Source organism: Vulpes lagopus, chromosome 9 (assembly GCF_018345385.1).
Source record: "Vulpes lagopus strain Blue_001 chromosome 9, ASM1834538v1, whole genome shotgun sequence".
Classification (NCBI taxonomy): domain Eukaryota; kingdom Metazoa; phylum Chordata; class Mammalia; order Carnivora; family Canidae; genus Vulpes; species Vulpes lagopus.
In genome coordinates this window covers 15749301-15762988 of record NC_054832.1, presented here as the reverse complement: position 1 = coordinate 15762988, position 13688 = coordinate 15749301, and the positions used below count along the sequence as shown (strand labels likewise).

At 39.8% G+C, this 13688-nt stretch overlaps 1 protein-coding gene across 2 annotated transcripts in view; it reads right to left on the bottom strand.

Moving 5' to 3' along the window:
- Positions 1–13688, bottom strand: part of TMEM65 (transmembrane protein 65) — a 77684-nt gene that overhangs the window by 48420 nt on the left and 15576 nt on the right. The window contains exon 2 of one of the 2 annotated variants that reach the window (XM_041768956.1): positions 8827–8907. The exons of the other annotated variant lie outside the window; for it this stretch is intronic. Coding sequence (XP_041624890.1) covers positions 8827–8907 — 81 coding nt within the window. The remainder of the gene's footprint in view (positions 1–8826; positions 8908–13688) is intronic. 2 annotated transcript variants of the gene reach the window in all.

Sequence of the window (13688 nt, the reverse complement as noted above, 5' to 3'; positions counted from 1 at the left end):
AAAGCCTTGCTGGATATAGTATTCTTGGTTGCATGTTCTTCTCATTTAGGACCCTGAATATATCCTGCCAGCCCTTTCTGGCCTGCCAGGTCTCTGTGGAGAGGTCTGCTGTTATCCTAATATTCCTCCCCATAAAAGTCAGGGACTTTTTTTCTCTTGCTGCTTTAAGGATCTTCTCCTTATCTTTGGAATTTGCAAGCTTCACTATTAAATGTCGAGGTGTTGAACGGTTTTTGTTGATTTTAGGGGGGGGGATCTCTCTATTTCCTGGATCTGAATGCCTGTTTCCCTTCCCAGATTAGGAAAGTTTTCAGCTAGGATTTGTTCAAATACATATTCTGGCCCTCTGGCCCTTTCCGCGCCCTCAGGAACCCCAATTAAACGTAGGTTTTTCTTCCTCAGGCTGTCATTTATTTCCCTTAATCTATCCTCATGATCTTTTAATTGCTTGTCTCTTTTTTCCTCAGTTTCCCTCTTTGCCATCAACTTGTCTTCTATGTCACTCACTCGTTCTTCCACCTCGTTAACCCTCGTCGATAGGACTTCTAGCTTGGATTGCATCTCATTTAATTGATTTTTAATTTCTGCCTGATTGGATCTAAATTCTGCAGTCATGAAGTCTCTTGAGCCCTTTATGGTTTTTTTCTAGAGCCACCAGTAGCTTTATAATAGTGCTTCTGAATTGGCTTTCTGACATTGAATTGTAATCCAGATTTTGTAACCCTGTGGGAGAGAGGGCTGTTCCTGATTCTTTTTCTTGAGGTGAGGTTTTCCTTCTAGTCATTTTGCTCAGTGCAGAGTGGCCAAAAACAAGTTGTATTGGGAAAAGGAGAAAAAGAGAGAGAAGGAAAGAAAAGAGAAAAAGAAAAAAGAGAAAGAAGAAGAAAAAAAAGGGGAAAAAGAGAAGAAAAAGAAAGGAGAAAAAAGAAAAAAAAAGGGTGGGTGGGGTGGGGGAAGCAATCTGAAATCAAGAAGAAAGAAAAAAAAAGCACAAAACAAAACAAAAAACAAACAAACAAAAACAAACAAACAAACAAACAAAAAAACACGGGGGAGTATCTTCCGATTCTGTATACTTTAAGTCCCTTGACTTCCCTTGGAACTGGTCCGCTCCTTGGTCTTCTGGGGGAGGGGCCTGCTGTGCTGATTCTCAGGTGTTAGCACTTGGGGGAGCTGCTCTGCCCCTGCCTGGTGCAGGGCTCAGTGGGGGTTGTTCACCCCGTGAGGCCCCGGGAGGAAGCCACAGTGGCGGGGGCAGCTCTGGGACCCTGGAGTCAGCTCCCCCAGTAGCTCCGGGGCTCTCCGTCTGCAGGGCCTGGGGGCTCCCGGGCGGGGCCGCTGATCTGCTCAGCTCCAGGCAGGAGCGTCCTTGCTGTCCTGGGCCCTCCCGGCCTCTGCCTGTCCCCGGGGGAGGCCGGATCCTGGGCTGTGTCCCGGCGCCTTGTGCTCCGGGGCCTGCGCTGTTGGATCCGCGCTCCCGCCCCGCAGCCCCCTCCGCGGAGCCGCCGCCTGAGCCCCTCCGAGCTGTTCCCGGAGCCGCGCAGCCCCCTCCGCGCGGAGCTTCTTCCTCCGCCCGAGCCGCTGCCGCTGAGCTGCTCCCGGAGCCCCGCAGCTCCCTCCGCGGAGCCGCCGCCCGAGCCCCTCCGAGCTGCTCCCGGAGCCGCGCCGCCCCCTCCACGGAGCTTCTTCCTCCGCCCGAGCCGCCCCCGCTGAGCTGTTCCCGGAGCCCTGCAGCCCCCTCCGCGGAGCCGCCGCCCGAGGCCCTCGGAGCTGCTCCGGGTCCCGCCGAGCGCTGCAGCCCTTAGGGAGCTCGGCGCACTCTCCGGGGCGCAGTTCCTCTGTTACTGTCCCAGGGAGCCCGAGGGCATCCCCGCCTTTCTGGGGATCCTGCTCCAATTCCCCGGGAGGCCTTTCCCCCGGGAAGGTTGGTGCAGCTCCTGCTCCTCCGGGACGGGGCTCTCCTGTCCTGGGGACACTCGCCCCGGCCTCAGCCCGGCTCCTCGCGGGCCCCTCCCCCTTGGAGGCCTTTTGTGTCTTTATTTCTTTTTCCCCGTCTTCCTACCTTGATAGAAGCGCGAACTCTTCTCTCTGTAGCGTTCCAGCTGGTCTTTCTTTGAATCTCAGGCCGAATTCGTAGATTTTCAGGATGATTGGATGGTTTTCTAGGTAATTTGTTGAGGACAGGTGACTTGGAGACCCTGCTCTTCCGCCATCTTGCCCCTCCCCCCTTGGTGAATATTTTGACATCCATGTTCATCAGGGATATTAGTTTGTAATTCTTTTTTTTTATTTTATTTATTTATTCACAATAGACACACAGAGAGAGAGCGAGGCAGAGACATAAACACAGGCAGAGGAAGAAGCAGGCTCCATGCTGGGAGCCCGACGCGGGACTCAATCTGTGGACTCCAGGATCACGCCCTGGACCAAAGGCAGGCGCCAAACCACTGAGCCACCCAAGGATCCCTAATTCTCCTTTTTGATGAGGTCTTTGTCTGGTTTTGGGATCAAGGTAATGCTGGCCTCATAACGAGTTTGGAAGTTTTCTTTCCATTTCTATCTTCTGAAACAACTTCAGTAGAATAGGTATTATATTTCTTCTTTAAATGTTTGGTAGAATTCCCCTGGGAAGCCATCTGGCCCTGGACCCTTGTTTCCTGGGAGATTTTTTTGATTATTGCTTCAATTTCTTTGCTGGTTATTGGTCTGTTCAGGTTTTCTATTTCTTTCTGTTTCAGTTTTGATCATTTATAAGTTTTTGAGGAATGCATCTATTTCTTCCAGATTGCCCAATGTGTCAGCATATACTCATAATACATTCTTAAAATTGTTTGTATTTCCTTAGTACTGTTGTGATTTCTCCTCTTTCATTCATTATTTTATTATTTTGAGTCTTTTTTTTTAGTCTGGCTAGGGGTCTTATTAATTCTTATTAATCTGTCTTATTAATTCAAAGAATCAGATCCTAGTTTTGTCCACCTGTTCTACTGTTCTTCTGGTCTCTATTTCATGGAGTTCTGCTCTAATCTTAATTATTTCTCTCCCCCTGCTTGATTTAGGCTTTATTTGCTGTTCTTTTTCTAGCTCCTTTAGGTGTAAGGTTAGCCTGTGTATTTGAGATTTTTCTAATTTTTTGAGAGAGGCTTGTATTGAAATGTACTTCCCTCTTAGGACCTCCTCTGCTGTATTCCAAAGGTTTTGAACAGTTGTGCTTTCAATTTTTTTTTTTTTTGCATGAATCTTTTTAATTCTTCTCTAATTTCCTGGTTGACCCATTCATTTTTTAGTAGGATGCTCTTTTTTTAAAGATATTATTTATTTATTCATGAGAGACACAGAGAGAGGCAGAGACACAGGCAGAGGGAGAAGCAGGCTCCTTTCAGGGAGCCCAATGCAGGACTCGATCCCAGGACTGGGATTACGCCTTGAGCTGAAGGCAGATGCTCAACTGCTGAGCCACCCAGGCATCCCAGTAGGACGCTCTTTAACCTCCAAATGCTTAAGTTCCTTCCAAATTTGTTCTGGTGATTAAGTTCTAGTTTCAAAGCACTGTGGTCTGAAAATATGTAGGAAATAATCTCAATATTTTTTATCAGTTGAGACTTGACTTGTGACCAGTATGTGGTCTATTCTGAAGAAAGTTCCATGTACAGTTAAGAATGTGTATTCTGGGGATCCCTGGGTGGCGCAGCGGTTTGGCGCCTGCCTTTGGCCCAGGGCGCGATCCTGGAGACCCGGGATCGAATCCCACGTCGGGCTCCCGGTGCATGGAGCCTGCTTCTCCCTCTGCCTGTATCTCTGCCTCTCTCTCTCTCTCTGTGACTATCATAAATAAATAAAAATTTAAAAAAAAAAAAAAAAGAATGTGTATTCTGTTGCATTAGGATGGAATGTTCTGTATGGACTTCTATGTCTATATGGACTTCTCTGAAGTCCATCTGGTCCAGTGTGTCATTCAAAGCTCTTGGTTATTGATCTTCTGCTTAGAAGATCTGTCCTTGGCTGAGAATAGGGTGTTGAAGTCTTTTATTAATGTATTTATTATCTATGTGTTTCTACTTTGGTTATCAATTGGTTGATATAATTGTTTGCTCCCACATTAGGAGCATAAATATGTATAATTGTCATATCTTCTTGTTGGATAGACTCTTTAAGTATGATGTAATGTCCCTCTTCATCGCTTACTACAGTCTTTGATTTAAAATCTAATTTATCTGAAATGAGGATTGGTACCCCAGCTATCTTTTCAGGTCCATTTGCATGGCAAATGGTTCTCCACCCTCTCATTTTCAGTCTGAAGGTGTCTTTAGGTCTAAAAGGAGTCTCTTGAAGACCTAAAGCATATGGATGGGTTTTGCTTTTTTATCCAGTCTGATACCCTGTGTCTTTTGATTGGAGCATTTAGCTCTTCACATTCAGCCCATTCAACCCATATTGAAAGATATGGATTCAGTGCCATTCTAGTCCCTGTTTCTGTAGATTGTCTCTGTTTCTTTCTGATATATGTTATTCTTGGGCTCCCTCTTTGCTTATAGGATACACCCTTAATATTTCTTGCAAGACTGGCTTGGTGGTCTCATATTCTTTCTGTCTATCCTGGAAGCTCTTTATCTCTCCTTTCATTCTGAATAACCTTGCTGGATATTCTTGGCCGCATGTTTTTCTCATTTAGTACCCTGAGTATCTCATGCCAGCCCTTTCTGGCCTGCCAGGTTCTCTGTGGATAGATCTGTTGTTAATCTAATATTTCTCCAACTTTTGTATGTTAGGAATCTCTTGTCTCGAGCTGCTTTCAGGATTTTCTTTTTATCTCTGAAATTTGCAAGCTTCACTATTATAAATCAGAGTGTTGATCGGCTTTTGTTGATTTGGGGATGAGTCCTCTCTATCTCTTGGATATGAATGCCTGCTTCTTTCCCCCAGATTAAGGAAGTTCTCAGCTATGATTTGCTCAAATGTACCTTCTGGTCCTCTCTCTCCATGCCCTCAGAAATTCCAATAATACAGATTTTTTTTTTTTCAAACTATCACTTACTTCTCAGACCGTTCCTCATGGGCTCTTAGTTGTTTTTCTTTTTTCCTCAGCTACTTCCTTAGTTGTTTTTCTTTTTTCCTCAGCTACTTCCTTTTCATCACCTTGTCTTCTATGTCACTTACTCTCTCTTCTGCCTCATTTACCCCAACTGTTAGGACATCGAGTTTAGACTAAAATCTCAGAGTATTTTTAATTTTGGCCTGATTAGATCTCATTTCTGCCCAAAGAGATTCTCTAGTCTTGTACGCTTTTTTCCAAGCCCAACTAGTAACTTTATAATTGTAATCCTGAACTCTATCTCTGATGTTTTACTTAAATCTATCTCCATTAGATCTGTGGAAGAGAGTTCTACCTCTGGTTCTTTCTTTTGTGGTGAATTCTTCCTTCTAGTTATTTTGTCCATTGCAGAATGGCTGTACAAGTGAGCAGAATCAAAAATATCAACTATGACCCAAGCTAATACACACTAGACAATTCTGAAGAGGTCAGGAACCAGAAAATAAAAGAAAAGACAAAAACAAAGGAAAACAAATTTATAAAAAGAGAAACAGAAAAAGGTGGTGGGTCAGTGAACCTGTTCTCTGTTCTCCCTCCCAGCTGATCTTCTGGGGAAGGGGCCTGCTGTGCTGATTCTCGGGTGTCTGTGCCTGGGCAGAGTTATACCACCCCTTGCCAAGTGGCCAGGCTCAGTGTAAGCTGTTTGCTGTGTGAGGTGTTTGTTCCCTGAAGGCATTTTGCGCCTCTTGCAAAAAGTGGTCATTTTTCTATTTGTAGAGTTCTAGCTGTTCTTTCTTTACATCTTAGGTTGAATTCATAGGTTTTCAGGATGGTTTGATAGTTATCTAGATAAATTTAGGGGACCAGATGAAACGAGGACACCTACTCTTCCACCACCTTGCCACTCCACTCTGACATTCATTTTAAAATAAAATTACTTAATACTAAGAAGAAGAAATTTTTCAATCAATGCATTATCTTTCCCCTTTCCAGTCATCCCTCAAATAAGAATTCTTTCACAGAATGTTAGAGCTGAAATGATCCTTAGAAACTATCTGCCAATAGTTTTCAACATGAACTATACCTCAACCCTTGCTCAGAAATGCAGGGTTGCTTCTGGATGTGTTAGTGACTAGGAAATGCTACTGGCATTAGGGATGCTAAACACCCAGTAATGCACAAGAGTCCTTCAGAATGAAGAATTATCCAGCCCAAATGCCAGTAGTATACGCACTGAGAAATACTGATGTAATTTTCTACTTTGAAGATGAAGCCATTAAGGCCTAGAGATGTTAAATGACCTACTGGAAACTACACTGCTGGATCTAGAACCCAGATTCTCATTCTCTTGTTCTACTCTTCTTTCAATGAATAAAATCCCAATAGAAAAACACAAAAAACCAAGAATCAATTATATATTAATACATAAAACACTGTCAAAACATTGGTCATGCATTAATATTTGAAATGGAAGTAAAGCTGCAATTAACTAAAATATTAATATCCTTTTCAAATTGTTTTTTGTCCTAAGGAAATAATTTTCTTTCAGATAAATCATTTTTCAAAAATCCATCACATTTAAAAGAAAGAAGAAGAAATCAACTGACTTATTATGGTTACCAAATAAAACATTTTTTGAATGGGAAATTACATAATTTCTGATGGTTTCAGAACTTAATACCCTATAGTCTAGCACCAAATTTCCCTTCTAACCCTGAAGAAATTTATAGTAGCAAAAAGAACACTGAACTAAAAATCCAAAGGACTCAACACTAATCCTCATTCTGATGTGTATGTAACTAGTTGCCAAATCTTGAATAAGTCGCAAACCCTCTAGATCTATTTCATGTTACATAAAATGAGCTTAGGTGTCTGTGATAGTTTCTAGATCTAAGATTTTTACTCTATATTTCTTCCTTATTGCATAACAAGTAGGATTTTAAAAAATAGAGGGCTACCACCTAAATATTCATGAAGAAGCACCCTACAGTGATCAGGGATACAACTAAAGACTGAATCTCAAAAGGTGATCACTGACAGATTAAGTTCTACTATTAATTTAGTTATTCTTCAGCAGCACCTTATCTCCTACTGATATCTGCCATCATCTATAGAATCATTGTCATTCCGTTTTCCCTACGTTGTCCTAAAAATGAAGGCTAAGTAAACAATTTTCAGAATAATTCAAAATTAAAGCTTTATTCTTAAAAAGATATTTACACTGAGGTGCCTAGGAGGGCTCAGTTAGTTAAGCATCTGATTCTTGATTTCAGCTCAGGTCATGATCTCAGGGTAGTGAGGTCGAGCCCTGCTTTGGACTAAGATTCTCTCTCTTTCCCTCTGTCTTCCAACCCCCATGGTCTGTCTGTCTGTCTCTCTCTCTCTCTCTCTCTTTCTCTTAAAAAAAAATAGCATTAAACATTTCACTTCTACATATACACGGAAATGAAAACTTTTTAATTTTAAAATTACATCAGAACTGGCCAAATAGAATATATTGGGGATTTTTTACAGCAAGTGTACTAATCTGTTACTGTTTGTGTGCCTCTACATTTTTAAGTTGTTACAGACTGGTTTTTGCTCTTGACACATATATACGCCCTAAGAAAACTAAGTTGCATTTAACCTTTATTCTTACAAAATTTCAATTGCTCCATAAAATATTGATTCCTTTCCATACATGTATTATACTTCCGAGGCAATATATCTATATTAAATAGTAATCAAAATAAATGACATAGGGACAGAGAGATTGTTATTTTTATTTTTCCTTCCCTCTCCTTATCTTTCTCTCATACACACACACACACACACACACACACATGCACATGCACACAACATAATTCCACCAACCAGAACATGCAACACAAGTTAGATATCAAGCTATATGGAACTGAATCTAAAAAAAATTCATGAATGACCTTAAAATAAGGCTTTCAAACTATTCAAGAATATATTTTAAAAATATATTTCCCTGAGGTTCAGTTACTTAAATACAGTTTCTTCTTACGATATTCTGAAATTTTCCCAATGTGTGGTCCTTTTTTCCTATTCATGCAGAGTTGGACACTTACCTGACTGAGCCACCCAGGTACCCCATTTCAACAATTTTTATTTATTTATTTTTAAAGATTTTATTTATTTATTCATGAGAGACACAGAGAGAAGCAGAGACATAGGCAGAAGGAGAAGCAGGCTCCCCTCAGGGAGCCCAATGTGGGACTCGATCCCTGAACTCTAGGATCACGCCCTGAACCGAAAGCAGAGCTTAACCACTGAGCCATCCAGGAGTCCCATCAACAATTTTTAAAATATGTTATTTAAATACAATTAAATATAAGTGGTTTTGTGTCTTGTGAAGGTTATAAATTTAATCTTTCAGCTAATTTTTTATTATTATTTATTTATTCATGATAGACGGAGAGAGAGACAGAGAGGCAGAGACACAGGCAGAGGGAGAAGCAGGCTCCATGCAGGGAGCCCGACGCGGGACTCGATCCTGGATCTCCAAGATCACGCTCTGGGCTGAAGGCAGCGCTATACTGCTGAGCCACCGGGGCTGCCCAATCCTTCAGCTAATTAAACATGCAATTATTATTCCATCATATTCACAAAGTCTAGGATTAGATAATAAATACTCTGCAGACAGTCTATAACGCGGGTGCAATAAAAAGGGAGGGTTATCATTACCAAAACATTCTATTTCAAACAGGCAAGGAGTTACGTCAAATAGATGCTTTGCTATTTGCAATAACATCTGACAACCAATCAATACTGTTAAGATTGTACTATACCAAAACTATCAGGGGTCTCTGCTGATACCACCTTCTTTGCTTGCTTCACAATGGCAATCTCAGGTTTGGGATATCTGCATGCTAAAAATATTGTAAAATCAAAATATATTCAAGTGATAAATAAAATATGTATAAATAAAAACATATCAAGTTTTGAAGTGAAACGTGCTAGAATAGGCAGTCCTTGTACAGTAATATAGGGTCATAAAAATGACAATGCAAGATGAAACCATATGGTCTTAGTATCAATGGGGAAAATTACAATTATTCTATGACCTTTAAAATTTTTTTCAGAACAATAAAAATTCTCTTGCCAACAGTTATGAACATAAAGAGAAATTTATTTTTTTTAAGATTTTATTTTTTCATGAGAAACACAGAGAGAGGCAGAGACATAAGCAGACGGAGAAGCAGGCTCCATGCAGAGAACCTGATGTGGGACTCAATCCCAGGTCTCCAGAATCATGTCCTGGGCTATGGGCAGCGCTAAACCGCTGAGCCACCCTGGCTGCCCTATAAAGAGAAATTTAAAATAGTAAAACTAATGTATGATCTCTTTTCATTTCTTTGCTGCACTTTCACCTTTTTTGTTCAATTCTCTTTTGATTATCCACTTTTAAAAAATATCTCATGGGTTTTTTTTTTAATATCTCATGGGTTTATCACTATCAGACAAGATTTCAACACAAACTACACATATTGCTATCTGTACGCGAACTGAACAACAGATTAAGTAGAGACCAATCACTGACAGACTGAAAGACTGATATGATTGGTTATGATCATGATGCACATCTGTTGTTACACAGCAGTTCACAGACAGCAGAACTGTACTTTATACAATTGCTCGCAGTATATAAAATTTGAACTGTGCTGTTGGGAACTATTGTTATGTAACTAAAACATAGTCACTGAAATTTGTGTATTTGGGAACCATGCAAAGCACAGAATGCCTATTATAATAAAAAATGAATTATTTAATGAAGTGGGCATAAGTCCAGGGAAAAAATAGGGCATTAGAATTTTATACATATTTTTTCTACTTATATAAACTAATGGAAAATAAAACAGAACAAGATTCTTTTCCTTACAAGTTAAATGTTTCCAACTTAAATTACTTAATTTACTATCATTCAACCATCAGTGAAAGAATACCTAACCTATAATTGAAGGTTATATGTTATAGGTTATAATTAAAGGTTATAACCTAAAATTCAAAGTTCAGTGATTGAATCTTATGTTTAAAAGTAAAATAGTTTTATCATAAATCAGCTGGCAAAGTTTTTTTAAATGTGCATACATTGCTGAAAAAGCTCGTAAAGCTTACTAAAAAACAAATACAAAAATAACAACTATAAAAAACAAAACTTGCAGAAAATAGTCCCTAATCTCAAGGATATACAAACATATATGAAATGATAAGAGAAGAAAAAAATACATTTAAGTTTACAGAAGGGAAAAATTATAGCCTTAAGAAGTGGGATATAGCCTCTAGGAAGAGGTAGGATTTGAGTCTGGCCTTAAAGCACTGCAAGGATTTAAATAAGTCAGGGAAGGGAGGTTTTCCTTTTCTTCCCATATAATTCAGTCTAAAAGCCTTAAGTTGGGACTGAGTGAGGTAGGCATCTGTGTGGGAGGCAGGAGAATCCAAATTGGCCCAGAACAGAGTTTGAGAGCTCAGAGGGGAGGGAGAGAGTGTCCACACAGGGGGGGTCAGTATGGCACAAGCTGTCAGAGCCCAAATAGGGTGAGTAAGGCTTCCCCATTCCCCATGGTAGAAGAGAGGGGATGTGGCTCAGGATGTCAGTTCTAGGGCTGGGGTGACAAGGGCATCTATATAAGAGTATGTTGGCAGTGGTAGTGCTAGGATATCAGTGACATGTACGAAGAGCGATCTAAATAATAAATATAGTAAAGGTAATAGGAGCCAGGTTTTTTTTCCATCATAGAAATAGAGTCAGAAATACAGAATGAAAACTAGAATGTACCCTGTAGTGTTGGATCAGAATTGAAGAAATTGCTATGAACTTTCATATTATAATACAGACAGAGAAACAGAGTTAGAAATCATATTTATTATATATATAAATACATACATTCATATATTCACTAGGCCTATCCAGACAGAGGCAGGAATAGCAACACCCCAATAGCTATGAGCAAATCTCATGACCAGATTAGTTTCTAAATAACACTCTACCTGAAGAAACCAGGGCTTCTACTAACTGGCTGATTCCAGGGCTAGGGTAGAAAAAGTCCAAGAGGAACCTGGAACATCTTATGATGCCAGAAAGTAAGGAAATGTTCTGAGTAATGGAGCTATGTCAAAAAGACAAAGAAGCCAGTTTAAAGGGGTTCCCAATGATAAAAGATGAACAATTAGAGGATCAAAAATGATAGTAATAAAAAAATAGTAATTAATTATAACCCATTAAATAGAAAAATAATCCATGAATATATATTGATACAAGTTAATAAATTGATGAGGAATGGAATATTTCAAAGACTCAAAGTACCGCTCCACAAAATAGTTACTAATTAAAAAAAGTAAAATAATAACTTCATGGTAGATACCTTATTTGTCAAATGTTCAAAGAAAAGTTACCCTGGAAATGGTTAACATGACCAGGGACAAATTAAAATCATAGGCAACTGACAGAATGAAAAAGAACATAACACTACTTTTATGATATTCCTATCAAAGATGCATAATTAGAATCTATTCATGAGGAAAGAGACAAAACGAAATTGAAGTACATGCTACAAAATAACTGGTCTGTAATCTCAAAAGTGCCAAGGTCATGAAGACAAAGCCTAAGACTGAGGAACTGTTCCAGATGGAAGGAAGTTAAAGGTATGTAACAACTAAATGCAACATGTGACTTTGGACTGGGATTTTTTGTTGTAAAAGAACACTACTGGGGCAACTGATGAAAGTAAACGGCTTCAGAATATTTAGATGGTAGTACATGATACTCTGTGGCTATATAAGGCAATGTTCTCATTTGTAGGAAACATAAGCCAAAGTATTCCAGCTGTAGTGGAAATTGCAATACATTGTCCTTAACTGCTAGAAATCCTGCCAAGAGATACCTCTCAGCAGTCAGTCATCATGGAAGATTGCCTCAGCTGAAGAATGGTTGCCTCATCCAAGGCTCTATACCCTGCCCAAGGCAGACCACATCCAATAGCTCATTTTTATGGAGGTAGAGGCCCAGACCTCTTACCCAACTCAGAACAAAACTGAAAGGTCATCCCATATGTAGAACTCTCCACAAGATAAACTGAGGCTTCCAATGAGGCTACATCACTTTACTTGTACCTCTGCCCAAACCTACTTCCTCCTGTTCCCCAAAGGGGAGGATTTCAACAGCATTCCCCAATAAACTTTCTGCATGCTAATCTTTGTCTCAGAGACTGCTTCCCACAGAACTCAACCTATGACAGGGATGACAGGGCATCATGTCTACAACTTATTCTCAAATGACTCAGGGGAAAGGAAAAACTATACTATACTTGAAACTGAGATTTGTTATATAAATATATGGAGAGTTATAAATTTGAGATTGTTCCAAAATATTTAAGATTTATTTATTTGAGAGAGAGTGTGTGTGTATGAGCAGGGGTAGGGACAGAGAGAGAGGGAGAGAAGTAGACTCCTGCTGAGTGTGGAGCCCAATGTGGGGCTCTATCTCATGACTCTGAGATCATGACCTGAATGGAAATCAAGAATCACTCAACTGAGCCGACCAGGGCTCCACATTTCAAAATTTTAAAATCAATACAAAGTTAAGTAGGAAAAACACAGGAGAAAGAACAGAACGAAAAGCAAAAGAAAAAAATTACACTGGGGGCATGGTTCACTGAAGAAATAAGACTAATCAATGGACAGTATATTCAAGGTATTAATGGAAAATGAAATAGATCAAAAAGAACACATCTATCACATAGCACTTATAACACAAAGTGATCATTGTGGAACTGTAAAATCAGTGCTAATGATTTACATCTTTGCTAATGTCTGTAAGAAGCCCCTTTAAGCAGGAAAATAAGCTAGGATAATGTTTTTTAAACCGTAAGATCTTAGTCACAAACAAATACAAAATTCCACCAATTCACAAAATGTGTCACATCTTACATTATCACTCTTACATCTGTTTGCCTCTTTTCTTTCATCATTCAAACATGCCTGAGTTTAGCTACATGACCTCAACTCTTTCTAACCTTAAGAACAAAAACACCTTCTATAACCTTGCTACTCAATGGACCTGTAGCATTGAAATCACTGCAAATTTGTTAGAAATGCAGAATTTTAGGTCCCACTTCAAACCTACTAAAACAGAATCTACATTTCAATAAGATTTCCAGATAATTTTATATATACAATAAGCTTTGTGAAGCAGGGCTCTAGTTTCCACTGTGGGATGTAGAAAGTTACAAAGAGCTTTACTGTGACCGTTAGGGTGAAACAAAGTCACACTAAATTCAAATGCATGACTTATTTTGAACCTGTAAGAGAACTCAAGTCACAGAGCAAACAGGCAGGCACCTGCAAGGACAGAGGGGACATTAGCACTTGCTTAGTTGCGACAGATGCAACCAGATACCATAAGAAGACTATAGCTAGAACAGGAAGGTAACAGGTGATGGCAGAGTAAGGGCTGGAGGGTCAATGTGAAGGGAATAGGGTATGCATAAACTGGAAGAATTTGCACCTTCTTGCAGGTTCTTTGACCAGAATTTCCACCAAGATTAAAAAAAAAAAATGTTGAGAGAGAGCCCTACTAGAGTGTTCGTTGCGGTATAGACAAGGGGAAAAGCAGTTGTGCAGGAGGAACACAAAACTCTACCTAGATCCTTTT